General features: G+C 59.8%; 2 protein-coding genes across 3 annotated transcripts; both read left to right on the top strand.

Annotated features, from left to right (window-relative positions):
- Nucleotides 1-1261: 1261 nt before the first annotated feature.
- On the top strand, nucleotides 1262-5407 carry PLBD2 (phospholipase B domain containing 2). Its single transcript, XM_050318663.1, has 12 exons — nucleotides 1262-1506; nucleotides 1654-1747; nucleotides 1852-2010; nucleotides 2444-2544; nucleotides 2983-3197; nucleotides 3274-3368; nucleotides 3439-3599; nucleotides 3717-3812; nucleotides 4151-4222; nucleotides 4331-4483; nucleotides 4622-4784; nucleotides 4898-5407. The coding sequence occupies exons 1-12, from the start codon at nucleotides 1295-1297 to the stop codon at nucleotides 5063-5065; spliced, it is 1689 nt and encodes a 562-aa protein (XP_050174620.1). The 5' UTR covers nucleotides 1262-1294; the 3' UTR covers nucleotides 5066-5407.
- A 2053-nt stretch (nucleotides 5408-7460) lies between these two features.
- On the top strand, nucleotides 7461-13192 carry SDSL (serine dehydratase like). Of its 2 annotated transcripts, none has more exons than XM_050318664.1 (8): nucleotides 7461-7960; nucleotides 10202-10388; nucleotides 10492-10531; nucleotides 10614-10753; nucleotides 12115-12203; nucleotides 12310-12537; nucleotides 12634-12758; nucleotides 12904-13192. In XM_050318664.1, exons 2-8 carry the CDS (start codon nucleotides 10221-10223, stop codon nucleotides 13095-13097), a joined length of 984 nt encoding a protein of 327 aa, XP_050174621.1. In that variant the 5' UTR covers nucleotides 7461-7960; nucleotides 10202-10220; the 3' UTR covers nucleotides 13098-13192. The 2 variants fall into 2 exon arrangements, with proteins under 2 accessions (XP_050174621.1, XP_050174622.1); XM_050318665.1 differs by lacking the exon at nucleotides 7461-7960 and adding an exon at nucleotides 9493-9900.
- The last annotated feature ends 3437 nt before the right edge of the window (nucleotides 13193-16629 follow it).

Genomic DNA, 16629 nt, shown 5'->3' with positions numbered 1-16629 from the left:
TCTCCCTAAAGTCGCATTCTGCCCTTCTCCCCGTGGAGAGGGGAAAGGAAGCAAAGTAAAAAAATATAGGCAGTGCCCAGCTGGGAGCGCCTCCCAGGGGATCCCAGGTCCTTCCTGGTACCCAAAGACCAGTGGCACCCACTGGGTGGAAGGCCCGGCCCCGCCAGGAGGTGGCCCGGGTCATTACCCCCAGACCCCTCTGGGACAGGGATGCTTTCTCAGCCGGTTTTTGTGGGTTTAGGCCAAATTTGGGTGCTTGCCGCGTGTCCCTGTGCTCCCTCCCCTCTTGGCTCCTGCACCCACGAGTGGCCGCGTTCGGTGCCCGGGGTAGTCTCACACAGCGCTGAGCACAGGAACGTGTGGGCACTGGGCGCTACTGGGAAATTAACCGCAGCAACTGGGAGCTGGTGGGACGTGCTGGGCCACCATGTGCCCACGCGAGCGGTGGCTTTGAGGTGCCGCCCTGCCCAGAACAGCCCCGGGCGTGTGGCATCCTCTCCGCCTCCGCTGGGGCACTCTCCGGGGCGACTGTGTGCAGCCCACCGTGACTTTACCACGCGTGTCCGAGCCCCCTACCCCGGCCCACCCGGGACACCCGCGCCGCAGGGCGACTTTGCCCGCCGGAAAAAGAGGAGGAGGAGGAGAAGGAGGAGGAGGAGGAAGAGGAGCGGGAGGCAGTAGACAGGCGCCGCCCGCGATTGCACAAGGCGGGGCTGGGGCCCACAGGGGACCAGGACCTCGTGTGTCCCCCTGCTCCGAACACCCGTGGGGCCCAGGCCCCCCCCGCACCAGCCACAGGTTTCACGAGCCGCTCTTCGCTGGCTGCACCGGCTGGGGCTGGACCCCACAGGGACATGTGCGGTCCTCAATGGTGGGACATGGCTGGGGCTGGAGGGGCGACCTGCACACATCTCCCGTGGGCGCTGGGCGGCGTTGAAATGGGGGCGTGCATGCGAGCGTGGGGGAGTACGACAGGAGGGACACGGGTTGTTGGGGGGCCGGCTGGCGGGACCAAGGTCACGCCACAAGACACGCCCCAAAATCCGCCCCTACTTGACGTTCACCCCACGGAGGACTCGCTGGGGGCGTGGCCACCGCACGCCCCGCCCAAAATGGGGACACGCCCCATTCATTCCCCATCCAAGCCCCGCCCCCTCCCCGCCCCCTCCCTGCAATGGCGGGACATCAATGGGGGCGTGGCCAACCTAAGCCCCGCCCCACAGCGCACCGCCCCATTCATCCTGAGGGGCGTGGCCGCGCCCAAGCCCCGCCCCCGCCCCGCGGTGTTCCCGCCATGGCGGCCCCGCGGGCGCTGCTGGCGCTGTCCCTGCTGTCCCTGCTGTCCCCGCTCCTCTCCGCCCGCCCGGCCGGGGCAGCGCCCGCCCCGGCGCCCCGCAATGTCTCCGTGCTGCTGGAGCCCGGCTCCGGGCGGCTGCGCGTCCTGCCCGGCCGCCTCCCCGCCGCCGTGGCCTGGGCCAGCCTCGATGACCGCATCCCCCACGTCGGGTAGGGACGGCGCGGGCTGACCCGGGCGGGACGGGACGAGGGTGGAATAGGGCCGAGCGGGGATGGAGTGGCGGGGCTGCCCCGGGGGAGCATCGCCCCACCCCGTGACCCACCCTTGACCCCTCTCCGTGACCGTGTCCTCCCCAGCTGGGCCTTCCTCGAGGTGACCACCAATGCCTCGTACAATGACAGCCTGCAGGCCTACGCTGCCGGGCTCGCTGAGGCCGCTGTCACAGAGCAGGTAAGGGGTGACCCCTCCAAAAATGGGGCCCTGGAGGACATGTCCCGTTCCCCTCCCTCTTTCCCTGGCTGTCACCTGCCGGTGACACCCACTGTGCCCCCCAGCTGATGTACATGCACTGGATGAACACCATGGTGGGCTACTGTGGCCCCTTCAAGTACGAGAGCGAATACTGCCAGAAGCTCCGGGACTACCTGGAGGCCAACCTGGGCTGGATGGAGGAGCAGATGGGGAAGGGGCAGGACCCCGAGTACTGGCACCAGGTGAGGATGGGGTACCCCCACCCTGGGAGAACCCCACTGCATCCCCGTGGGATAGCTGGGGCTTCAATTCAGAGGAGGGGACAGGGCAGTGAGATGTCCTGGCTGGGCTCCAGGCAGGATGACAGGGATGTGGCCACATGGATCCTCCTCCCTGAGGCGAGAAGAAGCCACTCGTGACTTTCTCAGTGCTGGAGCTTCACGTGCAGCCTTTGGGGTGCCCAGGGGGTGACTTGGCTACCCTTGGGCACAGGTGCTGAGTCACGACCTTGCTGACAGTGACATTTCCCCCGCACCTCTTCCTGCTTCTGCAGCAGCACTGGGACCCACCAGATCTGCTGTGTCCCCTGGGGGGAATGGGGGAGCTCATCCCACCAAAATCTCTCACCCATCTTCCTCGGGGAAGCCGGGTGCCAGCTCTGTCCCCTGTCCCCAGGTGCGCCTGGCCCTGCTGCAGCTGAAGGGGCTGGAGGACAGCTACAACAGGCGCCTGGACTTCCCCCGGGGCAGGTTCACCCTGGCGCCCTTTGGCTTCCTGTAAGCTCCTTCTTGGAGGTGGTGGAGAGTGGGAGGTGGTTGTCTCACAGTGTGGCTGGGGTGTCCTGTGGGGATAATTCCTGCATGTCCAGGGACAGCCAGTTCTGCTCCCAGTTCACCTCATCCATGTTCTGCGGGTGCTTGTCCTCTGCTGCTGGGACAGGATGGAGCCAAGGCAGTTTCTCCTCCCCCCACACCATGGTCTGGGCAGTGGGTCCCTCCACAGCTCCTGCCTCAGTTTCCCCACTGCTGTGCTCCCCCTTCCCTCCCTGATCTGGCTGCCAAGGTGCTCCCAGCACAAGTGCCTGCACTGGTATGGGATGAATAAATGGCTCCAGCCTGGATGGACAGACAGATAGAAAGAGGGCTCTGAGCCAGCTCAGCTCCTGTGCTGGGGTGTCGCCCACCTGCTGCCTCATATGTCTTGCTTCCCCTCAGGCTACTGCAGTTGGGGGGTGACCTGGAGGACCTGGAGTCTGCCCTGAACCGCTCCTCCCCGCAGCGTGTCCTGGGCTCAGGCTCCTGCTCTGCCCTGGTGAAGCTGCTGCCGGGCAATCGGGATCTCCTGGTGGCCCACGACACCTGGAACTCCTACCAGTCCATGCTGCGCCTCATCAAGAAGTACACGCTGCCCTTCCGCGCCTCGGCCGGCGGTGCGTGGGCTGGGCTGGGGGGGCTGCGCCTCACACCTCCCTTCTGATGCTCCCCTGCCTCTGCATCCCCCCTCAGGCAAGTCTCAGATCCCCGGGAGCATCCAGGTGTTTTCCTCCTACCCCGGCACCATCTTCTCCGCGGATGATTTCTACATCCTCAGCAGTGGGTTGGTGAGTGGGTGTGGCGCTCGGGGACCCCTCCCCGGCCCCGCTGCCCTGCCCATCACTGCCCTCCCCGCAGGTAGCGCTGGAAACCACCATCGGGAACAACAACCCGGCGCGGTGGAAGTACCTGGACCCGCGGGGCAGCGTCCTGGAGTGGCTGAGGAACATCGTGGCCAACCGGCTGGCCCGCAGCGGGCCCGAGTGGGCCACTGTCTTCCGGCGGTTCAACAGCGGCACGTGAGTGGGGTGGGATGGGGCACGGGAATTTGTCCCCAGGGCGAGGTGGGGTTGGATGGAAAGTCCCTGGGAGGAGGCTGGCTGCCAGAGGGACACAGTTCCTGTTCTCCATGCCAGGTACAACAACCAGTGGATGGTGGTGGACTACAACACCTTCACGCCACACAGAACGAGCCCATCACCGGGCGTGCTGACCGTGCTGGAGCAGATCCCGTGAGTGACCCTGTTCCTCCCTGAGCAGCAGCTCCTGCGCTGAGCTGAGCCACAGCAGAAGCATCTCCTCTCCCATCCCTGTGGGTTTGGGAAAGCCCTGAGGGTCATGTCTGCCCCAGCCCAATGGGTGGGCAGTGGGAAATGGAGATGTGAGTGTGTCTGTGGCTAAAGGCTCTGGGGATGCCTGTGTAGAGGTGATGGGTGCCCAGCACCCCTGGCTGGGCTGGGAACACGGTAAGGACCCCCAGCATGTGTCCCAGCCCATCCCAAGGCATCTCCCCTTATCCCCACTGGATTTTTCCTCTCTGCTCTGATCAGTGCTCTTCCTCCCAGCACAGGGGCCTGGTGGTGGAGGCTGATCTGACAGAGCTGCTGTACCAGCAGGGCTACTGGGCCAGCTACAATGTACCGTGAGTGCCATTCACCCCGTCCCACCCATGGCTGCCCCATAAAGGGGGGCAGCAGTGCTGGGCCTTGCCCCTCATCCCTCTGTTGAGTGCTGGGTCCCCCCACTCCAGGTACTTTGAAGAGATCTTCAACGCCAGCGGGAACCTGGAGCTGGTGAGGAAGTATGGAGACTGGTTCACCTACGACAAGAACCCGCGGGCCCAAATCTTCCGCCGGAACCAGACGCTGGTCCGTGACCTGGACTCCATGATCCGCCTCATGAGGTCTGTGCTGGGGACCCCCCAAACCCGGGTGTTCCACACCCCCCAGGGGTTTGCGACCCTTCGGTGTGATTTTTTTTTTTTTCATCATTGTAAATTTATGTTTTCCCCGTGACTCTCTCCTGACCTCTCTCCTGGCAGGTCCAACAACTACCTGCAGGACCCTCTGTCGCGGTGCAAGGGCTGCGACCCCCCCCAGAACGCCGAGAACGCCATTTCCGCCCGCTCCGACCTCAACCCCCCCAACGGCACCTACCCCTTCCCTGCCCTGCGCCAGCGCTGCCACGGCGGCACCGACATGAAGGTGGGGGATTCAGGCAGCCCCATTGAGGGGGGTCTGCACTTGGAGGGGTGCACCCCCCCACAGTTCCCCCAGGCTGTGCTGATTGACACCTCGTTTTGTTTCCCCGGCTCCAGGTCACCTCCTCGGGCATGGTCCCCTCCTTCGGGCTGGTGGCTGCCAGTGGCCCCACCTGGGATGATGTGCCCGCCTTCCGCTGGAGCACGTCCCCCTGCAGCTCCCTGCTCCACATGGGCCACCCGGACCTCTGGACATTCCCCCCAGTCAAGGTCCACTGGGACTGAACAGGCACCCATGGGCTGATCCTGTCCGTCCATCTGTGGGTGTCTGTCCTGTGCAGGGATCCCTCTTGGGGGGCAGCTGGGTGTGGGGGGACAGCAGCTCTGTAATACACGACCCCCTGGCTCTTTCTGCCTCTCAGATCCCGGTTGTGCTGCGCAGGGGGCTGAGCCCCCGCTGTGCCTCTTCCCTGCCGGTCCCAGGACCTGTCCCTGGGTGCTGACACCTGACTCGGGGGGTTCTTCCCAGAAAACAGCAGGTCCTGGGATCCTGGGGCTCGCCCGCGGGGCAGAGAGGAGGGCAGGGAGCTGGCGTGGCTGTGACAAATAAAGCGCTCTGTGGTGGTGGCGGTGCTGTGCTCTCTGCCGCGACTCTCCGGTGGCTGCTCTGAGGGTTGGGCTCACGCAGTGCTCTTTCTTGCCCCCCAGTAAGAGGGTGCTCCTGTTTCTGTGCTGGTGGGAGGGTGTGTGCCCAGCCAGGCCGGGCTCTTTTGGGGTGCAGGCTGCGGAGGGTTCTGTGTTGCTGTGTCAGGCTGGGTAACCGGTGTGGGGCAGAGCTGCTGAAATAGGGAAGCCCCAGTGCTCTCCCTCTAGGAGTGGGAGACCATCCTTGTCCCTTTTTCCTTCCCCTCTCAGGCACCTGTGTGCCCCCATTCCCAACCCCTTGGTGCAAAATCCTCTTGGGCAGCAGGTCCCTTGATCTGCCTCGTTAGGAATAACGAGGTCATTAGTGGGGGATTAATGTGCTGCTGCTCGGCAGGGCTTTGAAGGTGCCAGGTTCCCACCGGGGCTGGGGCCCCTGGGGCTCCTGGGGTCTGCAGGGGGGTGGGATGCAGCAGGTGTGGGCTGTTGGGGTGCTGGCATCCCAAAAGCTGGGATGGGCATACTGGACAAGGCGGGATGTCCATAACCCACTGTGTGGGGAGGGGTTGCAGGTAAGGTGGGGGTGGCAGAGCCTGTGTCCCCTGGTGTCCCCATGGTGTGTGGGCTCCTGTGGCAGGGGGAGCTGCTTGTGGGATCCCTGTGGCTCAGTTTTGCCAGATAGGAGATCTCCATCACCAAGTGAGGGAGCAGCAAGGAGGGACAAGCAGATTGGTGCCAAGGACAGGGCATGCTGGAATGGCAGCAGTGGCTGGGTTGCTGCTTCCCCTCCAACTTTTTTTTTTTTTTTAAGTGGAAAACCAGAAAGTTGTTAAATATCACCCCAGCTGCCACGGCGGTGTCACCCAGGGACTCTGGCCGAGGCAAATAAGCATTTGACAGCCTGGTATTGCCTTCCTTGAGGCAGGGAAGAATCAAAGGGTGGCAAAGGGGGAAGGAGGAGGTGGGTGTAGTGTGGAAAAGGACCCTGGAGCACCCCAGGGCTGAGCTAACATATGATGGTCTCACCAAGGGCATCCCCAGCCTCTTCCCTGTGAGCTGTTGGGGGCTCCTTGCAGCCCTTCCCCAGCTCCTGCCACCAAAGGCCCAGCCCTGTCCCATCCCATCAGGAGCAGGGTTGCCCTGCAGCTCTCGCTGCCTGTTAGCAAGGATGCTCCCAGGGGCCCTTGCAGCACAGCTTGGGTCAGGGTGTCACTGAAAATCAGGACTAAAACACTCCTTGCTTTATTTGCACTTTATTTTCAGTGCCAGGTGTGCAAGGGACATCTCTTCCTGTCAGACACACCACAACTTTGAATTACTGGTTTATTTACACTATAGAGATATTCAATTTGTTTCTTATATAAAGGTTGGACTATGTCAATTATTTCCCAGAGATTATTGGCTTATTAATTATTTCCTTATATGGAGTTGTTCACCTTCAGTTACCTAACTGAGAACCCTGGTCCTGTTTGATATGGAGATGTTCGTCTCCAGCCACAGCACTAAGACCTCTGGTTCCAGCCTGATATGGGCTTGATAAGCAAGTCTGTGCACCCAGGTATCCAGTGCATTAACTGTATCAACTTCTAGCTCCTCACTGGGTAACAATGGGACCAAAATCAGATATTCTGGGTCTGTCTTGTTGCTGTCTGCCTGGCAGTGAGTCAGAACTGAAGAGGGTGGGGATGTTCCTGGTGCACTCCCTTTGGCTGTGATGTGCAGGTGCCAGCTGCTGTGTGGTGTCTCCCTGCTGGGATTCCCAAGCAACCTCTGCTTTCAGACTGCTCCAGCTTGGCCCTCTCCAAGGGGTGATCAAGGGGCACTTTTGTAGGGGGGTCCCCCTGAACCAGACCCCTCCTGACCCTCTGCTGGGTGCCTGGCATGGCCAGCCGAGGCTGATGGTCTCATCTTGGGGGGCTCGCACAGCTGGAGGGACTGAGCCCCCCTGGGATGTGCAGCTTAGACAGGATCTGGGGCTGCTGTGGGGTGTGGGACTTGGCAAGGTGGGCATAGGGGTGTGATGGCTTGTTTGGAGGCAATGAGCGGTGTCTTACCTGGGTATTTGGGGTGTGCAGGCTGCCCTAGGTCAAATGGGCAAAGTCCTAAAATCTGCTGGGACATGTTTCTGATTGGACCTGAGAACAGCCAGTGCAAACCCTTAAAGACCCCCAGAATCATTTGGGAGCTGCTTCTCCCCTTCCCCCATCTCCCGGGCGCCCACATCCCATCTCCCGAGCATTCAAAGGCCGCTGGGATCTGGCTGCCAGGACCACACGTGCCTGTCCTGGCCAGGACACCCGGCAGCGTGCCCGGCCATGGCCAGGGGCCTTCGGCATCGATCCAGCCCCGCGGCTGTAAAACTCACACAGTGCTGAGCAAACAGATGGGCTGGGGCAAGGTCTGACCCCCGCCCCTTGCGCTGCTGCGCGCAGGGACCGGCACGGCCCCTCCGACGTCACCTCTCCCTTCTCTCTGTTCCCCAGACTCGGCGGAGGGTGAGCAGCTGGGGACACGCAGCGAGGCCCCAGGGGACACCAGGTAACCCCCACCCTGCGGTGACCCTGGCTGGGTTATGGGACAGGGCGTGCAGGGGCCACCTGCGGGCACCGGGGAAATGAGGTCCAGGAGGATGGAGGAGGGGATGCCACAGCCTGTCCCGGGGCTCCGACAGAGAGACCCCATAGGTGCTCCTACATCCTGGAGCTGGCATGGGTTGCTGCTTCCCCTCCAACTTTTTTTTTTTTTTTTAAGTGGAAAACCAAAAAGTTGTTAAATATCACCCCAGCTGCCACGGCGGTGTCACCCAGGGACTCTGGCCGAGGCAAATAAGCATTTGACAGCCTGGTATTGCCTTCCTTGAGGCAGGGAGGAATCAAAGGGTGGCAAAGGGGGAAGGAGGAGGTGGGTGTAGTGTGGAAAGGGACCCTGGAGCACCCCAGGGCTGAGCTAACATATGATGGTCTCACCAAGGGCATCCCCAGCCTCTTCCCTGTGAGCTGTTGGGGGCTCCTTGCAGCCCCTCCCCAGCTCCTGCCACCAAAGGCCCAGCCCTGTCCCATCCCATCAGGAGCAGGGTTGCCCTGCAGCTCTCGCTGCCTGTTAGCAAGGATGCTCCCAGGGGCCCTTGCAGCACAGTTTGGGTCAGGGTGTCACTGAAAATCAAGACTAAAACACTCTTTGCTTTATTTGCACTTTATTTTCAGTGCCAGGTGTGCAAGGGACATCTCTTCCTGTCAGACACACCACAACTTTGAATTACTGGTTTATTTACACTATAGAGATATTCAATTTGTTTCTTATATAAAGGTTGGACTATGTCAATTATTTCCCAGAGATTATTGGCTTATTAATTATTTCCTTATATGGAGTTGTTCACCTTCAGTTACCTAACTGAGAATCCTGGTCCTGTTTGATATGGAGATGTTCGTCTCCAGCCACAGCACTAAGACCTCTGGTTCCAGCCTGATATGGGCTTGATAAGCAAGTCTGTGCACCCAGGTATCCAGTGCATTAACTGTATCAACTTCTAGCTCCTCACTGGGTAACAATGGGACCAAAATCAGATATTCTGGGTCTGTCTTGTTGCTGTCTGCCTGGCAGTGAGTCAGAACTGAAGAGGGTGGGGATGTTCCTGGTGCACTCCCTTTGGCTGTGATGTGCAGGTGCCAGCTGCTATGTGGCGTCTCCCTGCTGGGATTCCCAAGCAACCTCTGCTTTCAGACTGCTCCAGCTTGGCCCTCTCCAAGGGGTGATCAAGGGGCACTTTTGTAGGGGGGTCCCCCTGAACCAGACCCCTCCTGACCCTCTGCTGGGTGCCTGGCATGGCCAGCTGAGGCTGATGGTCTCATCATGGGGGGCTCGCACAGCTGGAGGGACTGAGCCCCTCTGGGATGTGCAGCTTAGACAGGATCTGGGGCTGCTGTGGGGTGTGGGACTTGGCAGGGTGGGCATAGGGGTGTGATGGCTCGTTTGGAGGCAATGAGCGATGTCTTACCTGGGTATTTGGGGTGTGCAGGCTGCCCTAGGTCAAATGGGCAAAGTCCTAAAATCTGCTGGGACATGTTTCTGATTGGACCTGAGAACAGCCAGTGCAAACCCTTAAAGACCCCCAGAATCATTTGGGAGCTGCTTCTCCCCTTCCCCCATCTCCCGGGCGCCCACATCCCATCTCCCGAGCATTCAAAGGCCGCTGGGATCTGGCTGCCAGGACCACACGTGCCTGTCCTGGCCAGGACACCCGGCAGCGTGCCCGGCCATGGCCAGGGGCCTTCGGCATCGATCCAGCCCCGCGGCTGTAAAACTCACACAGTGCTGAGCAAACAGATGGGCTGGGGCAAGGTCTGACCCCCGCCCCTTGCGCTGCTGCGCGCAGGGACCGGCACGGCCCCTCCGACGTCACCTCTCCCTTCTCTCTGTTCCCCAGACTCGGCGGAGGGTGAGCAGCTGGGGACACGCAGCGAGGCCCCAGGGGACACCAGGTAACCCCCACCCTGCGGTGACCCTGGCTGGGTTATGGGACAGGGCGTGCAGGGGCCACCTGCGGGCACCGGGGAAATGAGGTCCAGGAGGATGGAGGAGGGGATGCCACAGCCTGTCCCGGGGCTCCGACAGAGAGACCCCATAGGTGCTCCTACATCCTGGAGCTGGCAGAAAACACTGTGGACGGTCCTTTCCCTCCCAAAGGGCTCCTGTGCCCCACACCGAGCCTGGCGTGGTCATCGAAGCTGTTGGGGGGACCCATAGGGAGGATCTGGTAACTCCACCACCTGTCCCTGCCAGAGCATCCATTGCCAGGACCATGGCAGCCCAGCCTGGTGGGAGCCAGAAGCCCTTCCACGTCGTCTCACCCGTGCTGGAGAGCCTGCCCCTCTCCAAGGCAGCGGGCACCAAGGTCTTCATGAAGCTGGAGAATGTCCAGCCCATGGGCTCCTTCAAGATCCGGGGCATCGGGCACCTCTGCCAGGAGGTGGGTGTGGGCACGGTGTGGGCAGGGAACTGTTCCCGCCCTCCCGGGGGACACGACAGGTGGACACAGCCAATCCCTTCCCTTTTTTTCTCCCACCTTTCAGGCTGCCAAGAAGGGCTGTCGCCGATTTGTCTGCGCCTCAGGTAACTCCATCCCGAGCTGATTCCCTGAGGAATCTGGGGACGTATGGGGGTCAGGCCCTGCCTGAGCCACTGCCTCCCACAGGGGGGAATGCTGGCATGGCAGCAGCATATGCAGCCAAGAAGCTGGGGCTGCCCATCACCGTGGTGATCCCCAGCAGCAGCGGCCCCATCCCCAAGCGCAAGCTGGAGGAGCTGGGGGCGACCGTGGAGGTCTATGGCAAGGTAAAAACTGGGGCCTGGGGGGGGCCAGAGGGGGCTGAGCCTGACCATCCCAAAATGTCCCCCTCCTCCATCACCTGCACCCTGGCATGGCAGCAAGGTCACCCTTGGGACCCCCACCCGCTCTGGTGTCCCCCAGGCCATGGTGACAAGGGACACATCCCTGGGGTGTGAGGGCTTGTAGTGGGTTGGCCCTGGCTGGATGCCAGGTAGCCACTAAAGCCTCTCTCAGTCCTCTCTGCAACTGGACAGAAGAGAGAAAAAAAAAACCAAACCAAAAAAAAACCCCAAACAAGAAACAGTGAAGGATTCAGGAGTTGAGATAACAGCTGGGAGAGGTCACTTACTGATCACCATCATGGGCAAAACAGGCTCAAAGTGGGGATATTGATTACGTTTATTACTAATAGGATCAGACCAAAAGAGTAAGAAGTAAAATAATCTTAAAAACACCTTCCCCCTGACCCCTCCTTCTTTCTAAATTCTCCCTCCTCCCTACCAGCAGTGCAGGGAGACAGGAAATGGGGTTACAGTCAGTTGTTGTTTCTGCTGCTGCTCAGGGAGAGGAGTTGAGTCCTTCTCTTGTTCCTGTGGGGTCCCTCCCACGGCAGACAGTGCTTCACGGACCTCTCTGGTGGGAGTCCATCCCACAGGCAACAGTTCTTTCCAAACTGCTGTCCCGTGGGTCACTCCTCCATGGGGTGAAGTCCTTCACAAATGAGCTGTACCGATGGGCGTTCCCCACAGGGGCCACAAGTCCTATCTGGGCAAAACCTGCTCCAGAGTGGGCTTCCCTCTTCACTGGCTGCAGGTCCCTGGCAGGACCCTGCTCCATCCTGGGCCTCCCACGGGCTCACAGCCTCCTTCCTGCATCCACCTGCTCCAGTGTGGGCTCCTCCATGGACTGCAGGGAGGTCTCTGCACCCAGATGATCCCCCATGGGCTGCAGGGGCACAGCTGCCCCACCATGGTCTGCACCACTGGCTGCAGGGCCTCAGTGCCTGTGCCTGGAGAACCTCCTGCCCCTCCTGCGCTGACCTTGGTGTCTACATTGTTGTTCCCATGTTCTCGCTCCGCCCTTCCCTGGCTGGAATTTTCGTCTGCACAATAACTTTCTGTTCTTAAATATGTTATTGTCACAGAGGCGTTACTGTCACTCCTGACTGGCTTGGCCTTGGCCAGGGGCAGGAAGCCCATCCTGGAGCCGGCTGGCACTGGCTCCACCAGACAGGGGAAGCTTCCAGCAGCTTCCAACAGAAGCCATCCCTGTAGCCCCTCCCACCCCCGCTACCAAAACCCAGCCACAGAAACCCACTACAGGGCTGTATGGAGCCCTTCTGAGCCCCCATTGCCCTCCACCCCAGGCATTTGATGATGCAAACAAGAGAGCCCAGGAGCTGCTGAAGACGGAGGGCTGGGTCAGCATCCACCCCTTCGATGACCCCTTGGTGTGGTGAGTGCTGCCAGGGCCCAGCTACCACCCCTGATCCCCATCCCTGGGATATGGGCTGGCTCGGGGTGCCCCCAGGCTATATCTTCCTGCTCGCCTTGCCCCGCAGGCAGGGTCACACCAGCCTGGTCCGGGAGCTGAAGGACTCTCTGGAGACCAAACCAGATGCCATCGTGCTGTCGGTGGGCGGCGGGGGGCTGCTGGCAGGTGTCGTGGAGGGCCTGCAGCAGGTGGGCTGGCAGGATGTCCCCATCATCGCTGCTGAGACCCAGGGAGCCCACAGCTTCCACGAGGCACTGAAAGCCGGACGGCTGGTCACCCTGCCTGACATGACCAGGTGAGCGGCCATGTGTGCAACGAGCGGGCAGGGCTCAGCCCAGCTCACTGAGGGGTCCTGAGACTGCCCTGACCACCTTGTCCCCTCATGTCCCAGTGTGGCCAAGTGCCTGAGAGTCAAGACAGTGGCAGCACGGGCGCTGCAGTGCGCCCAGGAGTGCCAGATCATCTCCCAGGTGGTGGAGGACACCGAGGCTGTGGGGGCTGTGGAGCAGTTCCTGGGTGAGTGGGGCCAGCCGGGCATCACGGGGGCGATGGGGAAACCACCGGATCCTGGGAGGTGCTGGAGCCAGGGTGCTGGGGGCTCCCTGTCTCAGCAGGCGGTCCCTGCAGGTGTCAGGATGTCCTGGTGGTCTTGTCCCCACAGATGACGAGAGGATGCTGGTGCAGCCGGCGTGCGGGGCCGCCCTGGCCACGCTCTACACGGGGCGGCTGCAGCGGCTGCAGCGCGAGGGGAAGCTGCGGACCCCGCTGGGCTCCGTGGTGGTCGTGGTCTGCGGGGGCGGCAACATCAACATGGCACAGCTGCGAGCCCTGAAGAGCCAGCTGGGGATGGAGTGACACCCACCCCGAGGCAGGGGACACGGCAGAGCCTGGCTGGCACCCTCTGCTTGCTTTCCTTCCGAAATAACCAAAATAAAGCCTGGTGGACGCAGGGCTGGACTCCTCCCACAGCCTTCCCCAGCGCACAGCGTCCATGCAGGGATGGGAAAACTGAGGCACGCCGAGCTTGGGCTCACACTGCAGACAGGGCTGGAGCCAGGGCCCTGCCTCTGCTGAGAGCAGGACTGGCGTCCACACATCCCACTCTTCCACTGGGACATGCCAGGTATCCTTCCCTACACCCCCACCCTCCGTCTCCCCACTTCCGTCCCCCTCCTCTCCCTCCGCTGCTCCTCCGCGGGCTGTTTGGGCTGCAGCTCCCCACCTCGCTTAGCAAGCGCTCCCTCTCTGACTAATTACTTTGCTACTGTCTTTATGCATTATTATTCTAACGATTATTAATTATTACACTCCTCTGCCGTTGCTGCCGAGCTGGCTGCGGTCAGACAAGAACAACGCGTGCGGACGCGCTTGTTACAGTGATTTATGGGCGGAGATCCCCGGGCGGGTTTAACACCCCCAGGCTCCAAGGTGCTCCAACACGTGGGGGTGTGTGTGCTCCATCCTGGACCCCCTAAGATCCCGGCTTTTTCTACTCTTTTTTCCATTCCCTCCCTTTCCCTCAGGCTTTCCTGCTCTCCCCCAGTCTCACTCTGTACTGCTGAGTTTGCTTTAATCCTTTGCTATGGCACCTCCTGGGGTTTTTTTGTCTCCTCCCAACATTTCTCCCCCTTCCTTCCTCCCTTCCCTGGGCGATGTGAGGTCTTGCTCCCTCTGGGCTTCCCCCGCTTCAGCTGGTTCCCCCACTGAACCTGTGCCCTGAGCATCACCCAGTGATGTTGGGCAGGGTGTCCCCAAACCCTTCTCACCCTCCTCCTCCCTTTTGGAGCAGAGGGGGCTCAGCTCCAGGACCAGCTCAGCCCCCCAGATCACCGACATCCCTCCCCACAGCCCTTTCCCCTGACCTGGCTGCCAGGCCCCCAGAAACACCCTCCTTGCCTTTGGCCCCTTGGCTCCCCCCATACCACCCACCAGCCAGGCCACCTCCCCCAGGTGCTTCTTGGAGGCCAAACTCCCATAAATCAAAACTCTGCTGCTCCATCGTGAGCAATATCTTATGTAAAAAGGTGTTTCCAGGGAGCACCGAAGGCTGCAGAATCCTATTACGAGGCACACTATTAATTATAAGGAGTCAGCCCAGCTATTTTTTATCCCAGGTCCAAAACCTGATTACTTTCCACCTTCTGCAGACCTTCCCCTTCCAAAAAAACAACAACAACAACAACAAAGGGAAAAAGGTCAGGGAAAAAAAAAGAAAAGCATTGATGTTTCACCAATAGCTTTTAAAAAAGGAAATTATTCCCAGGACTGATGCTGCTCTGGGGGTGTCAGGGCAGTTGGGAGCTCATGGTGGTGTTTCCCCAGCATGGTCTCATAGAAGGGTCATTGCTGGTTGTGACGTGGGCGTGACTGTGCGGTCTGGGTGACTTCCCTGAGCACCCCAACAGGGAGCTTTGCCCTCTCCTTGCCGTGATGAGGGAGCACTTGGGCCAGGGTGCCAGCTGGGAGGATTGGACTTTGGATGTCCCTGGCAGGGATTTGGAGGTGCAGGTTACCTGGAGGACACACCAGTGGGGGTGGCATGGCCCCAGCTGGTGGGGGATCACCCGTGGTCACCCTGCAGGTGGAGGCAGGCAGGAATTCTGAATGCTGGTGCCTTCCTGGGACTGCTGTGGGGATGGGGACCCTGCCCCTGGCTCCAATGGGGACCCTGTCTGCCATGGGGATCCCCGATGTAGTTGTGATGCTGTACCCCAACGCTGGCTGCACTGGGGACCACAACCCCAGGTTTGGCTCCTAATATAATATAATATATTATTATATATTATATTAATATATTATATATTATATTATATATTATATATATTATATATATAATATATATTATATATATTATATATTATATATATTGTATTATATATTATATATTATTATATATTATATAATATAAGAAGAAGAATAATTTTAACAATAATATTTTAATAATATTATTTTAATAAAAATGATTTGATTATAATATTACTTTGTAAAACTTTTAAACAATAACAATAATAATTAACAACATTATTAATAATAATAATGTTAATAATAATAATTATAATATTATAATAATATTAATATTATTATTAATAATAATAATAATGTGAATGACCTTGTGTTCCACTTTATACTCCTCAAAAATGACTCTCGGAAGGGTTTCTTTACCAACATACTGCGCTGTCCCTACAAAAACCTAAACTCCACTACCTAAAGCCGACCACGCCCAGGCTCCGCCCAAGGAGGGCGTGGCCACAACATTACCACGCCCCCCAACTAAATTTCCCCTGTATTGGATGGGGGCGTGGTCGCGTCTAAGCCCCGCCTTCGCGCTTTTCCCATTGGTCACTGCGTTGCAAAGGAGGCGTGGCCTTCTTCTGCCCCGCCCCTGCCATGGCGGTGACCCTGTTTTCCCTTTTGGTCCCGTCCGTCCGTGGGTGTCGGGATCCCTTTGGGGGCAGCTGAATGTGGGGGGACCGCAGCTCTGTGACACACCGCCCTCCCCTGGCTCTTTCTGCCTCTCAGATCCCGGTTGTGCTGCGCAGGGGGCTGAGCCCCCGCTGTGCCCCTTCCCTGCCGTACCAGGACCTGTCCCTGGGTGCTGACACCTGACTCAGGGTGGGTTCTTCCCAGAAAACAGCAGGTCCTGGGATCCTGGGGCTCGCCCGCGGGGCAGAGAGGAGGGCAGGGAGCTGGCGTGGCTGTGACAAATAAAGCGCTCTGTGGTGGTGGCGGTGCTGTGCTCTCTGCCGCGACTCTCCGGTGCCTGCTCTGAGGGTTGGGCTCACGCAGTGCTCTTTCTTGCCCCCCAGTAAGAGGGTGCTCCTGTTTCTGTGCTGGTGGGAGGGTGTGTGCCCAGCCAGGCCGGGCTCTTTTGGGGTGCAGGCTGCGGAGGGTTCTGTGTTGCTGTGTCAGGCTGGGTAACCGGTGTGGGGCAGAGCTGCTGAAATAGGGAAGCCCCAGTGCTCTCCCTCTAGGAGTGGGAGACCATCCTTGTCCCTTTTCCTTCCCCTCTCAGGCACCTGTGTGCCCCCATTCCCAAACCCTTGGTGCAAAATCCTCTTGGGCAGCAGGTCCCTTGATCTGCCTCGTTAGGAATAACGAGGTCATTAGTGGGGGATTAATGTGCTGCTGCTCGGCAGGGCTTTGAAGGTGCCAGGTTCCCACCGGGGCTGGGGGCCCCTGGGGCTCCCTGGGGTCTGCAGGGGGGTGGGATGCAGCAGGTGTGGGCTGTTGGGGTGCTGGCATCCCAAAAGCTGGGATGGGCATACTGGACAAGGTGGGATGTCCATAACCCACTGTGTGGGGAGGGGTTGCAGGTAAGGTGGGGGTGGCAGAGCCTGTGTGCCCTGGTGTCCCCATGGTGTGTGGGCTCCTGTGGCAGGGGGAGCTG

Source organism: Myiozetetes cayanensis, unplaced genomic scaffold (assembly GCF_022539395.1).
Source record: "Myiozetetes cayanensis isolate MyiCay16 unplaced genomic scaffold, myiCay2020 scf21, whole genome shotgun sequence".
Taxonomy (NCBI): domain Eukaryota; kingdom Metazoa; phylum Chordata; class Aves; order Passeriformes; family Tyrannidae; genus Myiozetetes; species Myiozetetes cayanensis.
Note: the sequence above shows the minus strand (reverse complement) of the source record. Positions and strands in the feature narration are given on the sequence as shown.

Coding starts and splice junctions, on each gene's coding strand:
- PLBD2 (XM_050318663.1), top strand. CDS start 1,295: ATGGCGGCCCCGCGGGCGCTGCTGGCGCTGTCCCTGCTGTCCCTGCTG. Junction 3,369..3,438: donor ACATCCTCAGCAGTGGGTTG/GTGAGTGGGTGT, acceptor CCCTCCCCGCAG/GTAGCGCTGGAAACCACCAT. Junction 4,785..4,897: donor ACGGCGGCACCGACATGAAG/GTGGGGGATTCA, acceptor CCCCGGCTCCAG/GTCACCTCCTCGGGCATGGT.
- SDSL (XM_050318664.1), top strand. CDS start 10,221: ATGGCAGCCCAGCCTGGTGGGAGCCAGAAGCCCTTCCACGTCGTCTCA. Junction 12,204..12,309: donor TTCGATGACCCCTTGGTGTG/GTGAGTGCTGCC, acceptor CTTGCCCCGCAG/GCAGGGTCACACCAGCCTGG. Junction 12,759..12,903: donor GGCTGTGGAGCAGTTCCTGG/GTGAGTGGGGCC, acceptor TTGTCCCCACAG/ATGACGAGAGGATGCTGGTG.